The sequence below is a fragment of the Nicotiana tabacum genome, chromosome 4 (assembly GCF_000715075.1).
Source record: "Nicotiana tabacum cultivar K326 chromosome 4, ASM71507v2, whole genome shotgun sequence".
Classification (NCBI taxonomy): Eukaryota; Viridiplantae; Streptophyta; class Magnoliopsida; order Solanales; family Solanaceae; genus Nicotiana; species Nicotiana tabacum.
The window spans coordinates 6,539,791-6,562,414 of NC_134083.1; the positions used below are offsets into that span (position 1 = coordinate 6,539,791).

Here is a 22,624-nt window from a genome sequence, read left to right on the forward strand (position 1 = left end):
ATGTATTTGAAAGGATGAACTATTATTTTTGAAATCATAATTTGGCTGAGCATTTTATCTCTGTGTTTCTTCTGGTATTATTTGCTTTATGTTGTTATGGACTGTTGTGGACTAGTGGTTTTGGACCCGAGCTTGGTAGAAGCCCGTCACTGCTTTCAACCTAAGGCGAGGTTTGTTACTTACTCAGTACATCGGGTCGGTTGTACTGATACTGCACTTCTGCATGTTGTGTGCAGATATTGGCTGTCGTTGTGGCTGTGTTCGATGGTTGCCGAATTTGAAGATGTACCTGTGTTCCTGTTGTAGCTGCCTCTAGTTCAGGGTAGCCTTAGATTTATAAAAGCTTTGTTTATGTACTATTCAAACAGACTATGTATTTATTTCATTTTTGCTTTGTATACTCTATTCTTAGAAGCTCATGATTTGTACTACTAGTTCTTGGGAAAATGTATTGGTTTTAGATATTTTCTTTTAAATAATAGTTATTGTAATTGAATAGTTGGTAATTGGTTTACCCAACGGGTTGTGTTAGGTACCATCACGACTAGTTGGATTTTGGGTCGTGACATAAAACTTCCCGTATGTGATTTTAATATTTTATGACTTGCGGGGATGGTTGGTTCGGGATTTGGAAGTGTTTGGGGTAAAATCGGAACACTTGGTTCCTTAAGTTGGCCTTGAAGGGCTAAGTTTGACTTTGGTCAACATTTTGAGAAAACGACCCCGGAATCGGGATTTGACGGTTCCAATAGCTCCGCATGATGATTTTGGACTTAGGAGCGTGTTCGAAATTTTATTTTGAAGTCCGTAGTTAAATTATGCTTGAAATGGCTAAAAAAAGAATTTAAGTTTGGAAGTTTGACCAGAGAGTTGACTTTTTGATATCGGAGTCGGAATCCAGTTCTGAAAATTTACATAGCTCCGTTATGTCATTTATGACTTGTGTGCAAAATTTGAGTTCAAACGGACTTGATTTGATAGGTTTCGACATCGAACATAGAAGTTGGAAATTTTAAGTTTCATTAAGCTCGAATTGGAGCATAATTCGTGGTTTTAGCGTCGTTTTATGTGATTTATGATTTCAAATAAGTTTGTATGATATTTTAGGACTTGTTGGTATAATTGGTTAAGGTCCCGAAGGGCTCGGGTGAGTTTCGGACGGCTAACGGAACATTTTTGACTTTTGGAACACTGCTGATTGCTGCTGGTATCTTCTTCTAATTTCCTTATACGCGATTGCATAGGTTGGTCTGCGATCGCATAGAGTAATTTAGACAGAGGTGGAATTGTTCTACGCGATCGCGTGATTGGGGTTGCGATCGTGTATGCTTAATTTGGGCAGCTGGGAATTTGTTCTCTGCGATCGCGTGGACACGTCCGCGATCGCGTAGGTTGGGATAGTGTGTGCATCGCGATCACGTGTCATTGTTTGCGATCGCATAGGGGAATTTGAGAGGAAGCTGGGCCACGCATTTATGCCACGCGATCGCGTGAAGAGGGATGCGATCGCGTAGAGTCAGAACCTTGTGCATCGCGATCGCGTGAGACTTGATGCGATCGCGTAGGGTTACTTCTTGGCAGAAATATTTGTGGTACGCGATCGCGTGAGGAAGTTCGCGATCGCGTAGAAGGAATAACTGGGCAGAGAGTTTAAGTTCTGAAAATGGGACTCCATTTTTAACGATTTGGAGCTCGGATTTGGACGATATTTGGGAGATATTCAGAGAAACAACGGGGTAAGTGTTCTTAACTCAATATTGGTAAAATTACTCGAATCCATCACTGTTTTTAACATTTAATTGGTGAATTGAGTTGGAAAAGTTTGAAAACCCTTTTGGATAGATTTGAGGATTTGAGGGCCGAATTATTAGTGAAATTTAGTGATTTTGGTATGGGTAGACTCGTGGTTGAGTGGGCGTTCATTTTTTATAACTTTCGCCGGATTTCAAGACGTGGGTCCCACGAACGAAGTTTTAATTAATTTCGGAATTTTATTGAAAATGTTGTATTTTCTTATAGAATTGACTCCTATAATTTTTAGTGATTGTATCGAATTATTTTGGCTAGATTCAAGCCAGATAAAGTTGGATAATCGTGGAAAGGGCCTTCTAGTGGATTAAATTGGAGCAAGACGAGGTAAGTCTCTTGTCTAATCTTGTGAGGGAGAAATTACCTCATAAGTGATTTAAATTAATAATTGTTGTAAATTGTGGGGGCTACGTATGCACCAGGTGACGAGAGTCCGTGCGTAGCTACTATTAATGTTAAAGTCCGGATAGTTTTGGACTCAAAAGCATGAATTACTTGTGTAAATTATATTCTTTATTTAATTAAATTATTTGATATATATATATATATATATATATATATATATATATATATATATATATATATATATATATTAGGGAAGATATTAAAGGATGAAAATCCCATATGCTTAATTTTCTGTTTAAATTTATTAATTGTTAAAAAAAATTGTTCATCCTCCCGAATTGATTTTAATAAATATACTCTCTTTCCGGAGGTACATAAGAAAATGTCTTCCTTTCTTGTGGAGCGGGCCGAACGCCTCGGTAGCATAGATGCATCTATGGATCGTACCGCATGTCCCTCGGCAGTGTACACGACACTCTGGACCGGGTCGTACGTCCTCGGCAGAAATCGTGCTTAATAATAAAAATTACACGATACTCTAATGGTTTATTTCAGCTTGCGAAGCTAATTAATAAATTAGAAAATCCTTGGAATTTAATGAATTATTATTCATGTTTGTTAAGGAATTAATTGTTATTCCTGTAAATGAAATTAATTGATAAATTAGAAATTATTTGAATTGAAGGAATTTAATTAATATATTGAGAATTTTTGCATTTGAAGGAATTTAATTATTTCTGCTGGTTAAATAAATTATTGTAAATTCTGTGAATAATGTTGATTTAGATATTCTATTTTTATTTCAATTATTATTATTGACCCTTAGTGAGTGTCATAGTCAGCCATCTCGTCTCTACCACTTCGAGATTAGGCTTGATACTTACTGGATACACGTTGCTTACGTACTCATACTACACTTGCTGCACTTTTTGTGCAGGACCTGAGGCAAGTACTAGTGGGGACCTATCGTCTTACACCCACACTATCCAGGGGCATAGTGGTGAGTTACCTTTCTGAGCCGTTCTGCAGCTACTAGTGTCTCTCCTTGTATTTTATTTTATTTTATTATTCTGTCTAGTATTTAAGGTTTTGTATAATCTACTAGATGCTCATACACTTGTGACACCAGGTCTTGGCACACACATTAGTAGAATTTGGTGTCTTATTATTTTTTTTAGGATTTAAATTTTATCGCTATATGTTTAATTTATTAGGTGGCTTGCCTAGCTATAGTGTTGGGCGCAATCACGACCTATAGATGAAATTGGGTAGTGACAGGTTGGCCCCTCCACTGGACTTTTACTGCAGAAATCATCTTGGACCTCAACTGGCGAACCTGTTTATCAACAATGGCAACTGGCTCCCCGTCAAAACCCAAGCTATTATCTAGCTGAACTGTGTTGAAGTCTAACACATGTGATAGGTCGGCATGATACTTCCGGAGCATAGATACATGGAAAATCGGATGAACTCCCGATAGACTGGGTGGAAATGCAAGCTCATAAGTAACCTCCCCAACTCGTCTCAACACCTCAAATGGGCCTATAAACCTTGGGCTCAATTTCCCTTTTTCCCAAATCTCATGATTCCCTTCATCGGCGAAACTTTCAAAAGAACTTTTTCACCCACCATAAATGATAAATCATGCGCTTTCTGATCCGCGTAACTCTTCTGTCTGAACTGTGATGTACAAAGTCGCTCCCCAACTTTACCTTTTCCAAGGCATCTTTCACCAAATTGGTATCATATAATTTAGCCTCATTGGGTTCAAACCATCCAATGGGCGAACAATATCGCCGACCATATAAAGCCTCAAATGGATCCATCTCGATGCTGGATTGGTAACTGTTATTATAAGCAAACTCGGCCAAAGGCAAGAAACGATCCCACTGACCTCCAAAGTCAATCACACATGCCCTGAGCATATCCTCCAAAATCTGAATTGTCCGCTCTGACTGCCCGTTGGTCTGCGGATGAAAGGTTGTGCTGAGCTCTACACGGGTCCCCAACTCACTCTATACTGCTCTACAGAATTGTGAAGTAAACTGAGGGCCTCTATCTGATATGATAGAAATTGGCACACCGTGCAACCGAACTATCTCCTGAATATAAATCTGGGCCAACCTCTCTGAAGTATACGTAGTCACAACAGGAATAAAATGTGCCGACTTGGTCAACCTATCAACAATCACCCAAACTGCATCAAACTTCCGTAAGGTCCGCGACAACCCAACTACAAAGTCCATAGTGATGCGTTCCCATTTCCACTCTGGTATATTCATCTGCTGAAGTAGGCCACCTGGCCTCTAGTGTTCGTATTTAACTTGCTGGCAATTTAGACACCTAGCTACATAATCGACTATGTCATTTTTCATTCGTCGCCACCAATAATGCTGCCTCAGGTCACGATACATCTTCATGGCACCTGGATGAATAGAATATCGAGAACTGTGTGCTTCCTCTAGGATCTTTTTCCTCAGTCCATCCACATTAGGAATACATAGACGATCTTAGTCGCAGAACACCATCCGCTCCAATAGTACCTTCCTTGGCACCACTTTGTAGTATCGTTTCTTGAAGAACCATTAAGTGTGTATCATCATACTGGGGAGCCTTGATCTGTTAAAATAGTAAAGACTGGGCTACAACACATGCAAGAACTCGGATGGGCTCTGAAATGTCCAATATCACAAGTCGGTTAGCCAAGGATTGAATATCCAAAGCTAATGACCTCTCCTCTGCTGTAATGAAATCCAAACTACCCATACTCTCTGCCTTTCTACTTAAGGCGTCTGCAACCACATTTGCTTTACCCATATGATATAGGATAGTAATATCATAATCTTTCGGTAATTCCAGCCATCTGCATTGCCTCAAATTTAGGTCCCTCTACTTGAACAAATGCTGCAAACTGCGATGATCAGTGTAAACTTCACAAGACACCCCATAAATATAATGCCTCCAAATCTTAAGAGCGTGAACAATCACAACTAATTCTAAATCATGTACCGGATAATTCTTCTCGTGGGGCTTCAGCTGACGTGAAGCATATGCAACAACCCGCCCTTCCTGCATCAATACACAACCCAAGCCAACGCGTGAAGCGTCGCAATACACTGTATATATTCCTAAACCGGAAGGCAAAATTAACACTGGTGTTGTAGTCAATGCTGTATTGAACTTCTGAAAGCTCACTTCACAATCATCGGACCATCGAAACGGATCACCCTTCTGGGTTAATTTAGTCAAAGGTGCTGCAATAGATGAAAAACCTTCCAGGAACACACGATAATAACCTGCTAAACCCAGAAAACTCCTGATCTCAGTCGCCGAAGTGGGACGATGCCAATTCTGAACTGCCTCAATATTTTTGGGATCAATGTTAATACCCTCACCCGATACAATATGCCCCAAAAATGCTATAGACTCTAGCCAAAACTCACATTTAGAGAATTTAGCATATAACTTTTGTTTCTGCAACGTCTGAAGCACTACTCTCATATGCTTCTCATGTTCCTCCTTACTGGGCGAGTAGATCAAGATGTCATCAATGAAGACAATGACAAACGAATTAATATATGGCATGAATACCCTGTTCATCAAATCCATAAATGTTGTTGGGGCAAATCGAAGGACATCACCAGAAACTCATAATGACCATATCTAGACCGAAAAGCAGTCTTCGGAACATCCGAATCCTAAATCTTCAACTATGGTACACCCGACCTCAAGTCGATCTTAGAGAACACCGTAGTACCCTGCAACTGGTCAAATAGATCATTAATACACGGCAATGGGTACTTGTTCTTAATTGTGACTTTGTTCAATTGGCAATAATCAATACACATCTGCATTATTACATCCTTCTTTTTCACAAATAATATCGATGCACCCCAAGGCGATACACTCGGTCTGACGAACCCTTTGGCTAGTAACTCTTCAAGTTGTTCTTTCAATTCTTTCGGAGTCATGCGATAAGATGGGATAGATATAGGTTGGGTATTTGGAGCCAAGTCGATACAGAAATCAATATCACGATCAGGTGGAATACCTGAAAGATCTGAAGGAAATATATCGGAGAACTCCCAAACTACAGGCACTGAATCAGTAGCAGGAGTCTCTGCAGTAGTATCCCGAACATAGGCTAGATAAGCCAAACAACCGTTCTCAACCATATGTTGAGCCTTTTATAAAAGAAATAACTCGATTAATTGAACTAACAGACGAACCCTTCCACTCCAACTTAGGCAATGCTGGGATAGCCAAGGTAACTGTCTTGGCATGACAATCTAGAATAACATGATATGGAGATAACCAGTCCATTCCCAGAATAATTTCAAAATCGGTAATCTCAAGCAGTAGGAGATCTACTCTAGTTTCATAACCACAAAATTTAATAATACATGACAAGTAGATCCGGTTCAAAACAACAGAATCGCCTATAGGAGTGGACACATAAACATGAGTACTCAAGGACTCACGAGAAACACCCAGGAATAGAGCAAATAGAGATGACACATATGAATACGTAGATCCTGGATCAAATAATACCGAGGCATCTTTGCCGCTTACAGAAATAATACATGTAATCACAGCATCTGAGGCCTCTGCATCTGGTCTGGCCGGAAAAGCATAGAACCGAGCTGGAGCGCCAGCTGGCTGGCCTCCGCCTGGCTGACCTCCACCTCTTGGTGGTCGGACAACTGGTGGAGCAACTGGTCCGGTAATCATAGGTTGCTGACCCTGTTGTACTAGTTTACCCCGAAGCATGGGGCAGAATCTCCGTATATGACTGGGGTCCCCGCACTCGTAACAACTCTTCGATGCGATGGGCTGATGACTAAGAGTCTGGCCCTGGGAACTGAATACCCACTAGGAGGACCCTGAATAGCTGGTGGGCGATAAGAACTCTCTGGTATAGCATTGAGATAGGGTTGCAGTAGAGCAACTCGAGGAGGCGGTGGTGCTGGATATGGAGGCCTGCTGGACTGCCCTCTCACGAACTGACCTCTGCCCCCAGACGGAGCACCTCTGAACTCTCCAGTATACCTGAACCGCTTATCTCTCATAACCTTCTCTCGGCTCCGCTGACGTACACTCTCAATCCTGCGGGCTATCTCCACGACTAGCTCATAAGAAGTACCCATCTCAACATCTCTAACAATAGTGACCTGAATGCCAGTATGTAAACCCACAACAAACCTCGGCACTCTATCCGCCTTAGTAGGGAATATCATAAGTGCATGGCGAGATAACTCAGAAAATCTCACGTCATAATCGGTCACTAACATCTGACCATGCTGGAGCTGCTCAAACTGAAACCTCAACTCTTCCCTCTGGGAGGGTGGAATATACCTGTCCAGGAAGATACGTGTGAACCTGTCCCAAGTCACGAGAGGAGAATCTGCTAGTCTGCCAAGAACATAAGACTGCCACCATCTACGGGCTCTACCCTCTAGCTGAAAAGTAGTAAAGTCTACCCCGTGAGACTCCAATATCCTCATATTGTATAGTCTATCCTTGCACCGATCAATGAAATCCCGGGGATCCTCATGCCGATCACCCCTAAATATAGGAGGATGTAGTCTAGTCCATTTGTCCAATAGTTTCTGCGGATCAGCGGCTGCAGCTAACCTGGGCTCAGGTGTAGCTGCTGCCACTGGCTGGGCTCCACCCACGGGTAGTGCACCCTGGGTCTGATATACAGCAGTTGCATGTCCATGAGCCTGTGCGGTAGGGGTCTGTGCTCTCCCCCCCGGAATGTGACTGGGTCTGCCGGAAATAAACCGGCCTGAGTCATATTGTCCATGAACTGCAGCATACGACCCATAACATCCTAAAATCCTGATGCAAATATGAAATCCACCGGAGCTGGATCTGCCACAAGCACCTCACCATGTTCCTCAATAATGGAATTCTCTACTGGACCTAGTGGCGGCTTAACTGGAACAGTCCTGGGACGTCCTCGCCCTCTACCATGGGCTGGAGCTCTCCCTCGGCCTCGGCCTCTAGCAACTGGGGAGTAGCTCTTCCCTAGTCTGGAACCTCATTAGAACGCGTTCTCACCATCTGTGAGAGAATAAGAGAATGATATTTAGAACTACATCAATTGCACGATGGAATATGAAGAAAGGTAGTTTTCTAACACCCTATAGCCTCTCGAAGATAAGTTCAGACGTCTCCATACCGATCCGCAAGACTCTATTAGGTCTGCTCATAACTTGTGAGACCTACGTGAACCTAGTGCTCTGATACCATATTGTCATGGTCCAATTTCATCTATAGGTCGTGATTGCCCCCAACACTATAGCTAGGCAAGCCAACTAATAAATTAAACATATAGCAATAAAATTTAAATCCAAGAAAAATAATAAGACACCAAATTCTACCAATGTGTGTGCCAAGACCTGGTGTCACAAGTCTATGAACATCTAGTAGATTATACAAAACTCCAAATACTGTCTGAAATAAAAATAGACAGAATTAAAAATATAAAAAGATGCACTGGTAGCTGCAGGGCGGCTCAGAAAGGTAGCTCACCACTACGCCCCTGGATAACGAAGATATGCGATGATAGGTCATCCACTAGTATCTATCTCAGATCCTGCACAAAAAGTGCAGCAAGTATAGCATGAGTATGTAAACAACGTGTACCCAATAAGTATCAAGCTTATTCTCGAAGTGGTAGAGACGAGATGGCCGACTTTGACACTCACTAAGGGTCAACAATAATAAATGAAATAAATTATAATTATTCAAATCAGTATGATTCACAGAATTAACAATAATTTTATTCAATTAGTAGAAATAATAAAAATCCTTCAAATGCAACAATTTCCAATCTATTAAATAAATCATTCAATTTCAATAACAATTTCAATTTATCAAATAGATTTACAAGCTGCAATTCAATTTCAATAAATTTTCAATTTATCAAATAGCTTTACAAACTGCAATAAACTGTCTAAGTATCGTGTAATTATTATTATTATTAAGTACGATTTCTGCTGAGGTCGTACTGCCCGATCCAGAGTGTCGTGTACACTGCCGAGGGACGTGCTGTACGATCCATAGATGCATCTATCCTACCGAGGCATTCGGCCCACTCCACAAGAAAGGGGTACATTTTCTTATGTACCTCCGGAAGGAGAGTATATTTATTATAAGAGAAATTCGGGAAGAAGAACAATTTTTCTTAACAATTAATTAATTTAATCAGAAAATCAAGTATATGAGATTTTCATCCCTTAATATTTTTATCTAACAATTCACAATATATATATCAAATAATATTAATTAACTAAAGAATACAATTTACACAAGTAATTCATGCTTTGAATCCTAAACTACCCGCACTTTAGCATTAATAGTAGCTATGCACGAACTCTCGTCACCTCGTGCGTACGTAGCCTCCATAATTAGCAATAATTATTACTTTAATTACCTATGGGATAATTTTTCCCTCACAAGATTAGACAAGAGACTTACCTCGTCTTGCTCTAATTTAATTCAGTAGTAGGTCTTTTCCTCGATTATCCAACTTCGATTGGCTCGAATCTAACTAAAAATAATTTGATACAATCACTAAAATTTATAGGAATCAATTCTATAAGAAAATACTATATTTTCAATAAAAATTCCGAAATTAATTAAAAATTCAATAGTGGGGCCCACGTCTCGGAATCCGGCGAAAGTTACGAAATCCGACAACTCATTCAATTACGAGTCCAACCATACCAGTTTCACTCAAATCCGACTCTGAATCGATATTGAAATCTCAAAAATTCATTTTTATGAGATTTCTAAAAAAATTCCAAATTTTAATCTCAAAACTATAATTAAATTGTGAAAATAATGATATATTTTTGTATATTGACCAAATCCGAGTTAGAATCACTTACCCCTAATATTTTTCCTTGAAAATATATCAAAATCGCCGCTGCTCAAGCTCCAATTCGTCAAAAATGGCAAATGAGACGAAGTCCCCTATTTTTATAACTTACAGATCTGTCCAGTCCGATCATGCAGTCCGATCATGGACCTCGATCATGGACCTCGATCAGGGAGCTCGGTCCTGGACCTCGATCATGGAGTCCGATTTTATACCTCGGTCATGGAGTTCGATTTTGACAGATAAGGGGAAAAAACCATATCAGCCAAAAACTAGCAAAACTCTAAATAGTATGATGTTTCCCGGGGCAAATGCACAAATAGCTATTCTCAGGTTAATCTCTAAATAGTATCCCTGAGAATAGCTATTTGTCCGCTTGTGTGCTAAGTCGTGCTCTAGTAATTTCCAGCTTGGGATTTAGTTTAATAACATTTGGAAAGGAGAGTTTTGGAGCAACAGTAAAATTATTTTTGTGTGACCTATAGTTTACAGGTTCGAGCCGTGGAAGCAGCCTGTACTACTTGTATTAGGGCAGCATATCTTACATCATACCCCTTGGGATGGGTGCGGCCCTTCCCCGGATCCTACGTGAATAAAGAATACTTTGTGCATCAAGCTGCCCTTTAATGTAAATAAATTTTACAGCACCTGTGCAATTTAATTTGTTATAGAAGATTACCTTTCTGTTGCCTATTTTCCGTTATCAATTGCACTTATTATATGTAATTTTTCCTTTAATTACCTTTACATTGACATTGTACAAACATTAAAAAGCTAACTTTAAGTCTTAATGTGGGAAGTGATTTTGTCGTATCGAATTTTCATAATAGTTTTACGGCTTTAAGTTTTTTACTTATTCATAACCTAATATTTTATTGTTACTTAAAAAGCAACTGTTATAACTTTTATTGTAAGAATTATTGAACTATATCAACATATTTAATTATTGAATATTATTATCGACTTGAAATAAAACAAAAAAGATCACCATATTGTTACAGAAACCAGAATATTTTGAGATATGAACCTCATCATTGCTAGAAAACATTACTATGAAAACACGTAAAAATAATCAAAGCTTTTAGTTTTTATTTAATTTCAAAATAACTTTTGAAGTCAAGAATATTGATATTGAACATTATATAAGAGGAAACAATACCATGATATCTAAGGAAAGAATACTTCATCTGAAATGAAATACTTATGCAAAAGAATAAGATTCAAATAAAACTGAAGAACACAAGTGAATGTCACCATGAGCAGGAAGGAGTTCTATGTCCATAAGGGTTATGTTGGTGCATAGGATAGAGTTACTACAAGCAAAATGCATTGCTATATTCTTTAATTTGAAGAGGCAGTAGAATTGGTCAATTATGAATATGGACTGCAGAAGTACCTTTCATGTCCTGATCGTCATTCTATTATCGGCTGCTTTATGAAACACTCTAATGTTTGATGCGCAGCAACACAAGAATATATCCCTTTTTCATTGTTTTTTGCCGTTAGTATTTCTGACTTCAATGCTAAGTAGCCCTTATACCATTAATTAGGAACCACAGGAGGAGTTGTGATTTGTTGGTGATTGAAGAAGAAGCTGTTTATTCTGGGTTTTATTGCTCTGGTGAAAATCTCTAATTGATAAAAAAAAGTCTCAGAATTTAACGTTTGTATAACATAGGTAGGCGTCCTTTCCAATTGCCACAGTTATTTTCGTTAACTGTTCCGACCTTTCCGCTCCTTTTGGAAGGAAGTGAACGCACCTTTTGATTTTTCTTTTTAACGAACATAAAAGGGAATAAAATTGGGGGAAAAAAAACAAAAAAAACAAGAAAAAAGATAAATACCAATCCTAAATGAAAAGATGTGCCATGTCAGCACTCTTTGGCCCTCCTTTATATATATATATATATATATATATATATATATATATATATATATATGAACCTCCAATTCCAAGAACACAAATTAAAGGTTTAATTCAGTTCTGCTTAGAAAGGCGGAAGTAGTAGTTCAAATATAAACCATATTTTAACTTTATATATATATAAAACCTCTAATTCCAAGAACACAAAAGGTTTAATTCAAATATAAACCATGTTTTAACTTTGGAAAAAAAAACTTTCACGTCCTGAAAAGGAAAGAAAGTATAATTTCCATGTCAACTTATATGGTAAGTCATGACCAACTCCAACGAGGAATAGGAAGTTGTAAAAGAACTGACTGAAATATATATAAATTAGCTTGCGGTTCTTATGCTTATACGAGCCTGTAATTCCAATGGCAGAAAATTAAGGTTCAATTCGCTCTCAAAATTATGGAGGAAATAGGTGATGGAGAGGACAGAATATCAGAGTTGCCTATACAAATAATTCATGACATCTTACGATCGGATTCGTCGTCAATATGGGCTAAAAGAAGAAGCTCGAACTTGCATCTTGTCTAAGACATGGAGTTCAATTTGGAGATCGCGGCCTGAAGTGATAATCAATCAATCCATCCACAACAGTTTCATGAATTCCACGGAGAAATTCGTTAAATTCGTTGATGATTCCTTGCGGTCCCATGTCGAGCAAAACTTAAGAATAGAAATACTCCGCCTCATAATCGTTGGTTGAACTTGGCAATTAAACATAATGTCAGATCTCTAGAAATTCATCCAACGTCTAATTTTAGCTACTGCATACCTGATGCTATTTATGCAGCTAAGACGCTGACTGAATTATCGCTGAACAAGTGCAACTTTGAAATTGATAATAACAACAGTACCACTAATAAATTGCAACGGATAATTAGTACATGCCCGTTTATCAGGGACCTAAAAATAGGTCATTGCACGGGGATCCAGAATTTTCATGTTTTCGGCCTAGTAAATCTGGAGAAATTGGAGCTACGTATGTGTAAGAAACTCGCAAAGGTGGAAATCTGGGCTCCAAATCTTCGATAGTGATGGGTTGAGTTTGGGCTGTCTCATGGGTTGAGTTTGGGCTAGCTTGTAATATGGGTTGAGATGGGTTATGCCCAAATCATCTAATCAGGAAAAATGTTTCATGCCCAACCCATTAAATGTTGGGCGGATTGGACGAGTCAAATGGATTTGGGTTGTTTTTGCCACCTCTACATAGGATTCATATCTCTATCGAATTGTTTTCTCCCTTCAGTTTGCTCCATGGTGAATTGGACGAATTATCGTTCTAAATACTTGATTTATGCATTGCGCTACTTGTTTAACTTGGTATTTGGGCTTTGCACAATATGCAGAGTATTCTTATTTATGAAGATCCAAGTGAAATTCTTGTTCCACCAACTTGAAAACTAGAGCTATGCATAGAGAATTCTTCAATGCATCTTGAGTCATTCGTAAATGAAATGATGTTTTCTCAGCCCATGACAGTATCTATAGTGCATGGCATGGACAGCAAAATACTTCAGGTATAAACATACATTATATCCCAAAATGATAGTGTTTAAGTGGTTTTTTTATACAACTCGATATTCTCATACGTACCGCAGTCCTTAAGGCGCACATTTAAACATGTACAAACGAAAAACATTCTCATAATTATAAGGATTTGAACATATGACATAGCACAAATTTTAGACGATCTTTCCCTCTAAATTAAGAGCTTCTTATATCAAGGGGATTGAACTAGGTAAAAATATTTATTATCTTGTTGGCACGGTATAATTTTCTAAAGGAAAGAAATTCAAATTAAGCCTCTTCATTATGTTTTGATATGTTGCTGGTATATATCTAAGATTTTCACGTGGTATGGAATAACAGGCGTTCAGTGAAACAACAAAAGAATGCAGAATGAAGCAATACAAAAGATTAAATGAAGTCATTATTCACAAAGGCGCAACTGAGGATGGGGGAACGTCCTGTCTGAACTCTTGGCTCAAATTACCACCTTTATGTTTAAATGGGAGGAACCTCCTAATTGATGTCGCACGTTTCAAGTTTCTTCGGACTTTGCTCTATAGTATAGTTTACATATACATATATTTTAACCTTTCAGTATTTGGAATTAACCAACTTCGCTTCTCTGTGCGATTATATATTGAAAAAGGGTTAATGCATGCTTGGGTGCAACAGGTAAAAGTCTGGTCATGATTTTATGGATAGCCCGAGTGCTAAATTTTCTTCGATGTAGTCTGCTTTTATTTTTCGTTGTTTTATGTTTCTTTTGACTTTCTTGATTTGAGGCTTAAATGTTAGACTCGTCACACCCAAAAAAAGAAAAAAACAAGGTTGCCCCATACTCTTTTATATATAACTTAAAATTTAGTTAATAAAAACAGAATGACTGCATAACTTCAATTTAGGTCCATTTCTTTTCTTTCCTTAATAAAATTTAAAATATTCATCTCAGACCCCCTCTTTTATGTATTTTGGTGATCATCGATTGATCTCATTAATTTGCTTCCAACTAGGAGACATCTTTTGTAATACAACAGAAAGAAGTTATATGGAGTAGTATTATTTTGTTTTAATTTTTTCGGTTTCAGGTACCCTAAAATTAACTATTGCTAGACATTGAAATTCTTGTATAATATGTATTGTTCTTTCTCACTTCTGAATTATATTGAAGAAAAGGCCACCTTTTCATTAAGGATCATCAATTCCTCTTTCAAATAGTTTCAAACACAAGACAATAGATTCAACTCCCAACACAGTCATACAATTGATTTAGTTGGTCAGCTTTTTCAAACCACAAAAGACTTGCAACCAGTAAACCTACAACACTCAAACAAGCAAAAAATTAAACAAACCATTCAACATCTTGCACAGTGCAACATCTTGCCTACAGTGCAAGTTATTTTTCATAGACACGCGGGGTTAAAACTTGTTCATGCTTGGTGAATCGTAAACCTTCCCTTGGGATTTTTCACCTTAGGCTTATTGCCATACATATCACGCTCTCCCTTATACTCGTCGTTCACCAAATTCACATTCTCGATCACCACACCCAAGTCCTACATGCAAACATCACCGACTGTTAAAAAAAGAGATTAGTTGATGCAAAAATTATGAAATTGGAGGTGGAACTTACAGTAGTAAGTTTCCAGCGCCATTGAACTCGTATCCTTCAGGAGCCATCTCATCGCAGTCGAAGAGCAAGAGTGGAGCATAAGCTCCGCTCTCTGAGTCCTCTGCTGTGAACGGCCTCCCATATCTCGGAATCAACGTCACAGTCCCATATTTCTTGCACTCTTTGCACTGAATATGAGAAACTTAAAGAGATGAGAAACAAAGCTGGAGCGTCTAATTAAACAAGGATAAAATTAGGAGTTTGTTTTACTCTTATAACATGGTTAACTGTGTCACGGCCGTGCTGGACACTCTCGCTGATATAGACGCATTGTCTTTTCGACAGTTCCTGGCAGTTTTGGCAGCGAAGCTGAAACAAAAACAGAGAAGTAGAAAGTAAGATTACTTGATCTTCATATAACAAAATGAAAGTCTATGAAACTTATAATCTAACTTTAAAAAAATGTGGCATGTTTTCATCATCTGCTCCACCGTTTGGAACCATGGTGGCAGTGTGGTTCAACCTAGCACTGATTTCTAGTAGAAATTTCATATTTGCCTTTCTGCCTTTCTAGTAGAATATAGGTGTTAAGTACTCTAGTTTCAAGTGAGAATTGAGGGGAGGAACAACACTCTTATATAGGAGTAAGCATGTGATATTGGGCATATTTTGATATGTGTTGATGTTACTTTACCCATATTTTAACCATTTTTTGATGTTATTTGATATTTAAAATATCCAACATGGTTTAATTATTGGTTTTATGACTAATTGAGTTGTGTCTGATGAATTAGGGTGTTTGGAGTGCAAATATATGAAGAAAAGGTGCTCTAGGTAGAGGAAGAGGGGTTGGATGCGTCGCATTCAATCTAGAGAAAAAAATTAGATTTCGTGCACCCTTAGCAGTGAAGTCGGCCCATAGCATCCACACCTGGGCAAAGCTGAGAAGGAGGAACAAAGGGTGGATACGACGCATCCACCCTAGCATGCGAAGCTGAGAAGTGGAGGACGAGGTGGATGCGACGCATCCACCCCAGCATCAATCCCTGTAGCCAAGTCGGATTAGGAATAGGAGAACTTTGGCCCACGACTTTTGTACGCAATATATAAGCCAAAAACGCCTCTTTTAGGGCATCTAACATATTGGGAAGAGGGAAAAGGCCACGACAAAGCTGGGGAACCACAGAATTCATCTTGAGTTCTTATTTTTCCTTCTTTTATTGATTATTATGCACTGTTGTGAATTATTTGATGATTGCATGAACATGAATGGCTAAGAACCCTATTGTTCTAGGGTCATGGGTATACATGAATGTTGATGTTTGAAGTTTAATTTGACGAAGTTGATTTTATCATATTGAGTTGGTTATTTAATTCTGTTTTTAATTATTTTACTGAGTAGCTAACAGTGAAATACTATCTACGAATCTAGAGTTGAACTCGAAACTGAGAACTCTAGATTGCATATAGAATTAAATAGAGCAAGTTCTTAAACCCAGGTATCGGGGAACGGATTCGCAATTGGGATAGACATATACCTAATTGCCTTGCTCGGTTGCAATACAGGAATTGTAAATGCGTGCTTGTTAATCTTAATTCCATAGACATATAGGTATTAAGTTAGCTTGAATAGGCGAGTAAGGGTTCGACAGATTCTTATGAGTAATATCAACCCTGTCAATCAACAATCCAGATAAATCAATTAGTTATTTTAAGCTAAGAATGCAACATGATTGTTAGATAACCTGTGATCCTGGAATATTATCTCCCATTGATTGTCATTTAAAACTATTTAAGTGTTGTGTTGATTTCTAGTAATTCTTTACTTGATAGTCTTTAGGTAGTAAATTAGACAATTATTTATTTTATAAGAAATCGCTTGAATCGATAAGCTATTTGAGTTTGAATTAGTCAAAAGTTAATCATAAGTCTTCGTGGGAACGATAATTTATTCACTACTCTATTACTTGATGACCGTGTATACTTGCGTGAGTGTGTTTGGTCGCAACAGCATGTGAGAGAAAATGTGAGTGGGGGTGTAGAATGGTGAATTATTGGTGCATAAATTGTATGTGTTCAACATTATTAGTGTCTAAAATACCTATTTAGTGCTAGAAAATGATACTAATATAATAAATTAAGCATAAATATTATACACACGGAAGTGGAAATTTTTTTAATATTAATTAGAATAACACGGATGATGAAAATACCGAATAAATGAAAGAAGATTGGTTGAGAATATCTATCATAGACCGGCTATCCCAACTATCAGAGAGAAATAAAGGAACTTTAGTCTATGATAAAATATTACTTGACATCCCGTATTTATATTAGTTTATTAATTAATTATAAGTCATATCAACTTGAGTACTATGATTAAGTATTTTAATAAGGTGAGAATATACATATGACAAACGATAGTTAAATGAGAAAATTTTATGTATAAAAACATATGCTACACGTTATGATTTCTATCAACCCTCTTCATAATTAGAAAAGCATGCCTATATAAGCTGAATTCTCAAAGTTCTCATATATAGGCAGTGTTAGGATTTGAACTTGTGAGTTAAGAATTATATTTCTTTGAAGTTGTTGAATTTTAAATTAATAACTTGTATATATTAAATAAATTTATAAGACAAATACAAAATTTGGACTGAAATTAATTGGTTCGACCAAACTTATAAGATGGTCTCTAGCTCCGTCCCTATTCTCATATATAATAGGTAATTTTCTAAGTCTAAAAAGTTGTACTAGCTAGTGAAGATAAACCAGGCGAAAATGCTCTTATAAGCATCAAAAATAAATATTGAGTTTCTCTTCTTCAGTTTTTGGCTTTTTGACAGTTGATGTGTATATATGAGCATTTTGGTGCTGTTTTTTTTTTTTTTTTTTGTTATATATCCCCATGCCATAATTAACTATGCTAATATTCTGTTTCTTTAAATTTCTTTTTAGAGGACGTGGATTATATATAAGGCGTAGGACTTCCAAGTTTTGAACTCTGTTGTTAACTTGTCAAAAGAACATGAATTATATGTTGACAATTTGAGGATTACAGTAAAAGAGTAAAAGGAAAATATATTTGACATTGTAATGAATAAAGTTAAACATCCGCTAAAGGTGGTTTACAAGAGTGGGTTTCTCTAGTGGTAAGTACCCTTAACTTCCAACACAAGAGGTTGTGAGTTCGAGTCACCCCAAGAGCAAGGTAGAGAGTTATTGAAGGGAAGGATATTGAGGGTTTATCGGAATCAGCCTCTCTACCTCCGGTAGGGATAAGACAAACAAAAGAAGAAAATAGTAAAGAAGTAAAATGAAAGGAATAAAGTAAAATGAAAGGAATAAAATGAAATGAAAGGAATAAAATGAAATCTGAGATGAAGTTACTATCTTTCTTTTATCAACAGAAAATAAGTCCCATCCCTTTTTAAGAATTTGACCAGTTGAAAAATGTCCCATATTCCCACAACACACAAATCGCTCTGTAGAAAGAATACGGTAAAAGCAAAGGCATATAGTGCATGCCCTGAGCAGAGATTACAACTAGTACTTCTTATTTTTGGTGTATGCGTTTTGAATAAAAACATCAATAGTAGCGGTAGGAATAAACATGAAGGGCTAATCTTGGCATAAAAATTTAGTACCCTTTTATCCTTTGTTTGGTTATTAATTTTGGGATAAATTATCCCAAAATTAATAATAGTACTGGGATAACTTATACCTGCGAGAGGGTGGCTGAATACTAATCACATGATAAGTTATCTTAGGATTAATACAACATACCAAACAGTCAATAAAAAATAATACTCGGATAACTAATTTCAGCATAACTAATCTTAATATAACTATTAACTCATCCCAACATAACTAATTCTAGCATAACTTGTCTTCAACCAAACGACCCCTTAGTTATCCCTGCAGTATTATTTGGTTGGGAAATAAATTATCCTAGGATTAATTATCTCGAGATTAATAATCCTGGGATAGTTATCTCACTTTCCCATAGGGATAAAAATAACACTACAATCTCGCGATTAGTTATACCGCTATTTTTCCCAACAAAATATGAGATAAACTTATCTCAAATTTAATTACGAAATTAATTATCTCTTATCTCTCGTACCAAACGATCGCTTAATGCTGCAATGTTGTTCCTGACAAAGTCCAAACCAAGTTAATTGAACAAGTAGACGAATGCATAAACCAAGTGAAGCAATAATTGAAGTCTAATATATAATGGAGAAAACTGAAGGGAAACAATCAATTACGCAGAGATATAAATCACACCGGTAAAAGGGAGAAAAGAAATTAATACCTCTTTGCAATTAAATACAAATATATGACCCTTTGAATAGTTGAACTTTTCCTCAAGAAAGGAAACGAATTCCTTACTGACGCAGCAGTACCGAGGATTTTTTTTTCCGACGCTATTCCGAAGGACTTTCCGACGGAGTCCCTCAGTACTTTTGAACTTTTTAATTTTTATTTTTTTAAAATATAACCGACGGACAACTCTCGGTAAGTAATGATACTTTGACCGATCAAAATTTAATTGGTTGTACCGATGCACTCCGTCGGTAATTTACCGATGGACTCCCTCGGAACATTTTGTATTTATATTTTTGAATTATTTTTTTAGGTACCGACGGTGTCTCTCGGTACTTTTAAAAAAAATAAATGAAAAAGAAAATAAAGTTATCGACGTTCTCAATCCTACTGTATTTACATAATATTTTGAATTTTGTTTTTACAGTACCGATGAACTTCCGTCGGTAACTTAAATAAATAATCTTATAGATAATTATTTTGTATTTTTTATTACACAATACCGAGAGAGGTCGTTGGTAAGTCTCTCGGTAAGTATTTACTTAATTATCTTAGTGATTGATTAGCCTATTTATTGAAATTTTACACTAAGTGGAGGCAATACACTACTTAAAATATATTAGTTGTAATTAGCTTAGTAATTTATAATTACACAAAGTAAAAGTGAATTTGTAGTATCCTTAACTACATTGATTAACCTATACATTAATAATTACACACTAAGAAGAAGTGTATTAGTCGTTTCCGTAAGAAATATTAGTGATGGTTTATCTTATAAATTAATAATTACTGTAAGTAGAAGTGTATTAATGGTGTCCTTAAGTAACGTTAACAATTGATTATCATACACATTGATAATATACTAAGCAAAAGTGTATTGGTTGTATTTAGCTTGTTGATTGATAATTACAGGAAGTATAAGTGTATTAATAATATATATGTAAGTAATGTTGGTGATTGATTAGCCTATATACATTGATAATAACACTAAGTATTAGTGAACTAGTGGCATCCTTATATAAGTAACGTTAGTGATTGATTAGCCGATACATTGATAATTATATACTAAATGGAAGTGTATTAATGCTATTTGTGAGAAATGTTTGTGATTGTTTATCTTTAGTTTGATAATTAAAGTAAGTAGAGGTTTATTAGTGATATCCTTAAGTAATATTAGTGGTATCCTGAAGTAACGCTAGTGATTCATTAGCATATATATTGATAATTATACTAATTAAGTAGAAGTGTATTAGTATAGTCTTAAAAACTATTACTGATTGATTATCTTATGCATTAAGAATTACACTAAGTAGAAGTGTATTAGTAATATTAATAAAAAATATTAGCGATTGATTAGCTTATAAATTTATAATTACATAAAGTAGATGCATATTAGTTGTAAATATTGAGTTTAAGGACGAGGTCCTTGTGGTGAAATATTTATGAGTTTAAAATTCTCCCTTGTGAAATTTAATTTGTGCAATAATATTAGTATGGAGTCATGCCTGTTAGGCTTATTTGATAATGCTTGTATATTTTCTGTTCATATTCATCCATTTTTGTACTGTAAATATTGAGTTTAAGCCTATGAGGTGGGTGCCCAGGTGACGTTAAATGTGACTCATTAATCCGAGTAAGTAATCATGAGGTCTTCATGCCTCACGTTCTGTTGTCAGTATTGTAAAAATTCGAAACGAGGTGATGATTAATATAAGATTAATTGATGATACTGGAATTAATTATGAACAGCTTTTAAGACCAGAGATGTGGTGATGAGCATACATATGATGTGCTTCATGTCCTTATATCATTATGATATGGCAATGTTGAGATTAATGTTATTGATATATACCCTGTGGTATTTTGTTGGGTTGTGGATATGTTGTTAGGAGTTATTTGGGTGTTACTCTGTGGCAGGTGGATAGGCCCAATTACAAGGGAGACTCTGCAGAAATTTGTGAAAAATATTTGCGAGTTAGTAAAATTTGGGAGATTGAGATTTGCGAAGGAAGAGATGAATTACGTTATGTGTTTGAGGGCGAATGATCCTAAGCGGGGAATAATGTAGCACCCAGAGAAAGTTTTGAATTACTTCAACACTATTGAAAAAATTTATATGTGCATAGGCACGAGTTGCTATAGCCAGTTGAGACTAACACTGTGCATTGTTGTGAGAAATCAGGCATTTTGAAAATGATCGGAGAGTTAGGGACTTTGCTTTAAAGCTTATAAGAATGGAGAAAAGAAATAATTTCAATTGAGATGGTGTTGTCGGACCCGTGTTAAATTGCAGGAATGTAAAATCACTCACAAGTATGTGTGCAAGAATATACTCAGTAATTTAAAGTCCTCAGAAAGATTCTTAGCACATTCGAGGACGAACGTTTGTTTAAGAGGTGGAGAATGCAACGACCCGACTTGTCATTTTAAAAATTAACGCCCCGTTCAGTGACTTAAGGTTTCGAGCAGCCTCACAATATGTATTATGACTCACGTGTGTGGTTGAGTTAGATTTACGGATGATTCGGAGTGATTTGGGACACTTAGTCCCTAAGACGGAAGCTTAAGTCTTAGGATTTTGACAATAGTCATAACTGTGTGAAGACGACTCCGGATTGGAGTTCCGACGATTCTGTTAGCTCTGTTGGGTGATTTTGGACTTAGAAGCGTGTCCGGACTGTGAATCCGAGGTCTGTAGCCAATTTAGACTTGAAATGGCGAAAGTTAAATTTTTGGAGAATTGGACCGGAAGTGGACCTTTTTATATCGGGGTCGGAATGCGATTCCAAGAGTTGGAACTGCTCCGTTATGTTATTTGGGACTTGCCTGCAAAATTTGACGTCATTCCGGGTTGGTTTGATAGGTTTCGGCACGAGTTTTAGAAGTTGAAAGTTTTAGAAGTTCATAAGTTTGATTTGTGGTGCGATTTGTATTTTCGGCATAATTTGATGTGATTTGAAACGTCGAGCGAGTTCGTGATATGTTATGGGACTGATTGGTATGATTGGACGGGGTCCCGAGGGGCTCGGGTGTGTTTCGGGGTAGTTTCGGACCAAATTGGAGTTGTTTGGACTGTTGTTGCTGAAGTCTGGTTTCCTTCTTCGCGAACACGAAGGGAGTCCCGCGAACGCGAAGAGGAATTTGAGGGGCTGATGATTTGTCCTTCGCGAACGCGAAGCTATGAACGCGAACGCGAAGAAGGAGCAGGGCAAGCCTT

At 37.0% G+C, this 22,624-nt stretch overlaps 1 protein-coding gene across 1 annotated transcript; it reads right to left on the reverse strand.

The window, feature by feature from the left end:
* Positions 1-14,678: 14,678 nt before the first annotated feature.
* On the reverse strand, positions 14,679-15,723 carry LOC142161765 (uncharacterized). Its single transcript, XM_075251121.1, has 4 exons — positions 15,529-15,723; positions 15,346-15,444; positions 15,097-15,263; positions 14,679-15,019 (listed from the first exon to the last, which is right to left on the reverse strand). The coding sequence occupies exons 1-4, from the start codon at positions 15,625-15,627 to the stop codon at positions 15,004-15,006; spliced, it is 381 nt and encodes a 126-aa protein (XP_075107222.1). The 5' UTR covers positions 15,628-15,723; the 3' UTR covers positions 14,679-15,003.
* Positions 15,724-22,624: the final 6,901 nt, after the last annotated feature.

What these genes read in the sequence shown, in the direction of transcription:
- LOC142161765 (XM_075251121.1), bottom strand. Translation starts at nt 15,627, where the DNA reads ATGAAATTTCTACTAGAAATCAGTGCTAGGTTGAACCACACTGCCACC. An exon ending in ACATGCCACATTTTTTTAAA is followed by an intron (nt 15,445 to 15,528) that starts GTTAGATTATAA and finishes TTTTTGTTTCAG; the next exon opens with CTTCGCTGCCAAAACTGCCA. An exon ending in CAGTTAACCATGTTATAAGA is followed by an intron (nt 15,264 to 15,345) that starts GTAAAACAAACT and finishes TCTCATATTCAG; the next exon opens with TGCAAAGAGTGCAAGAAATA.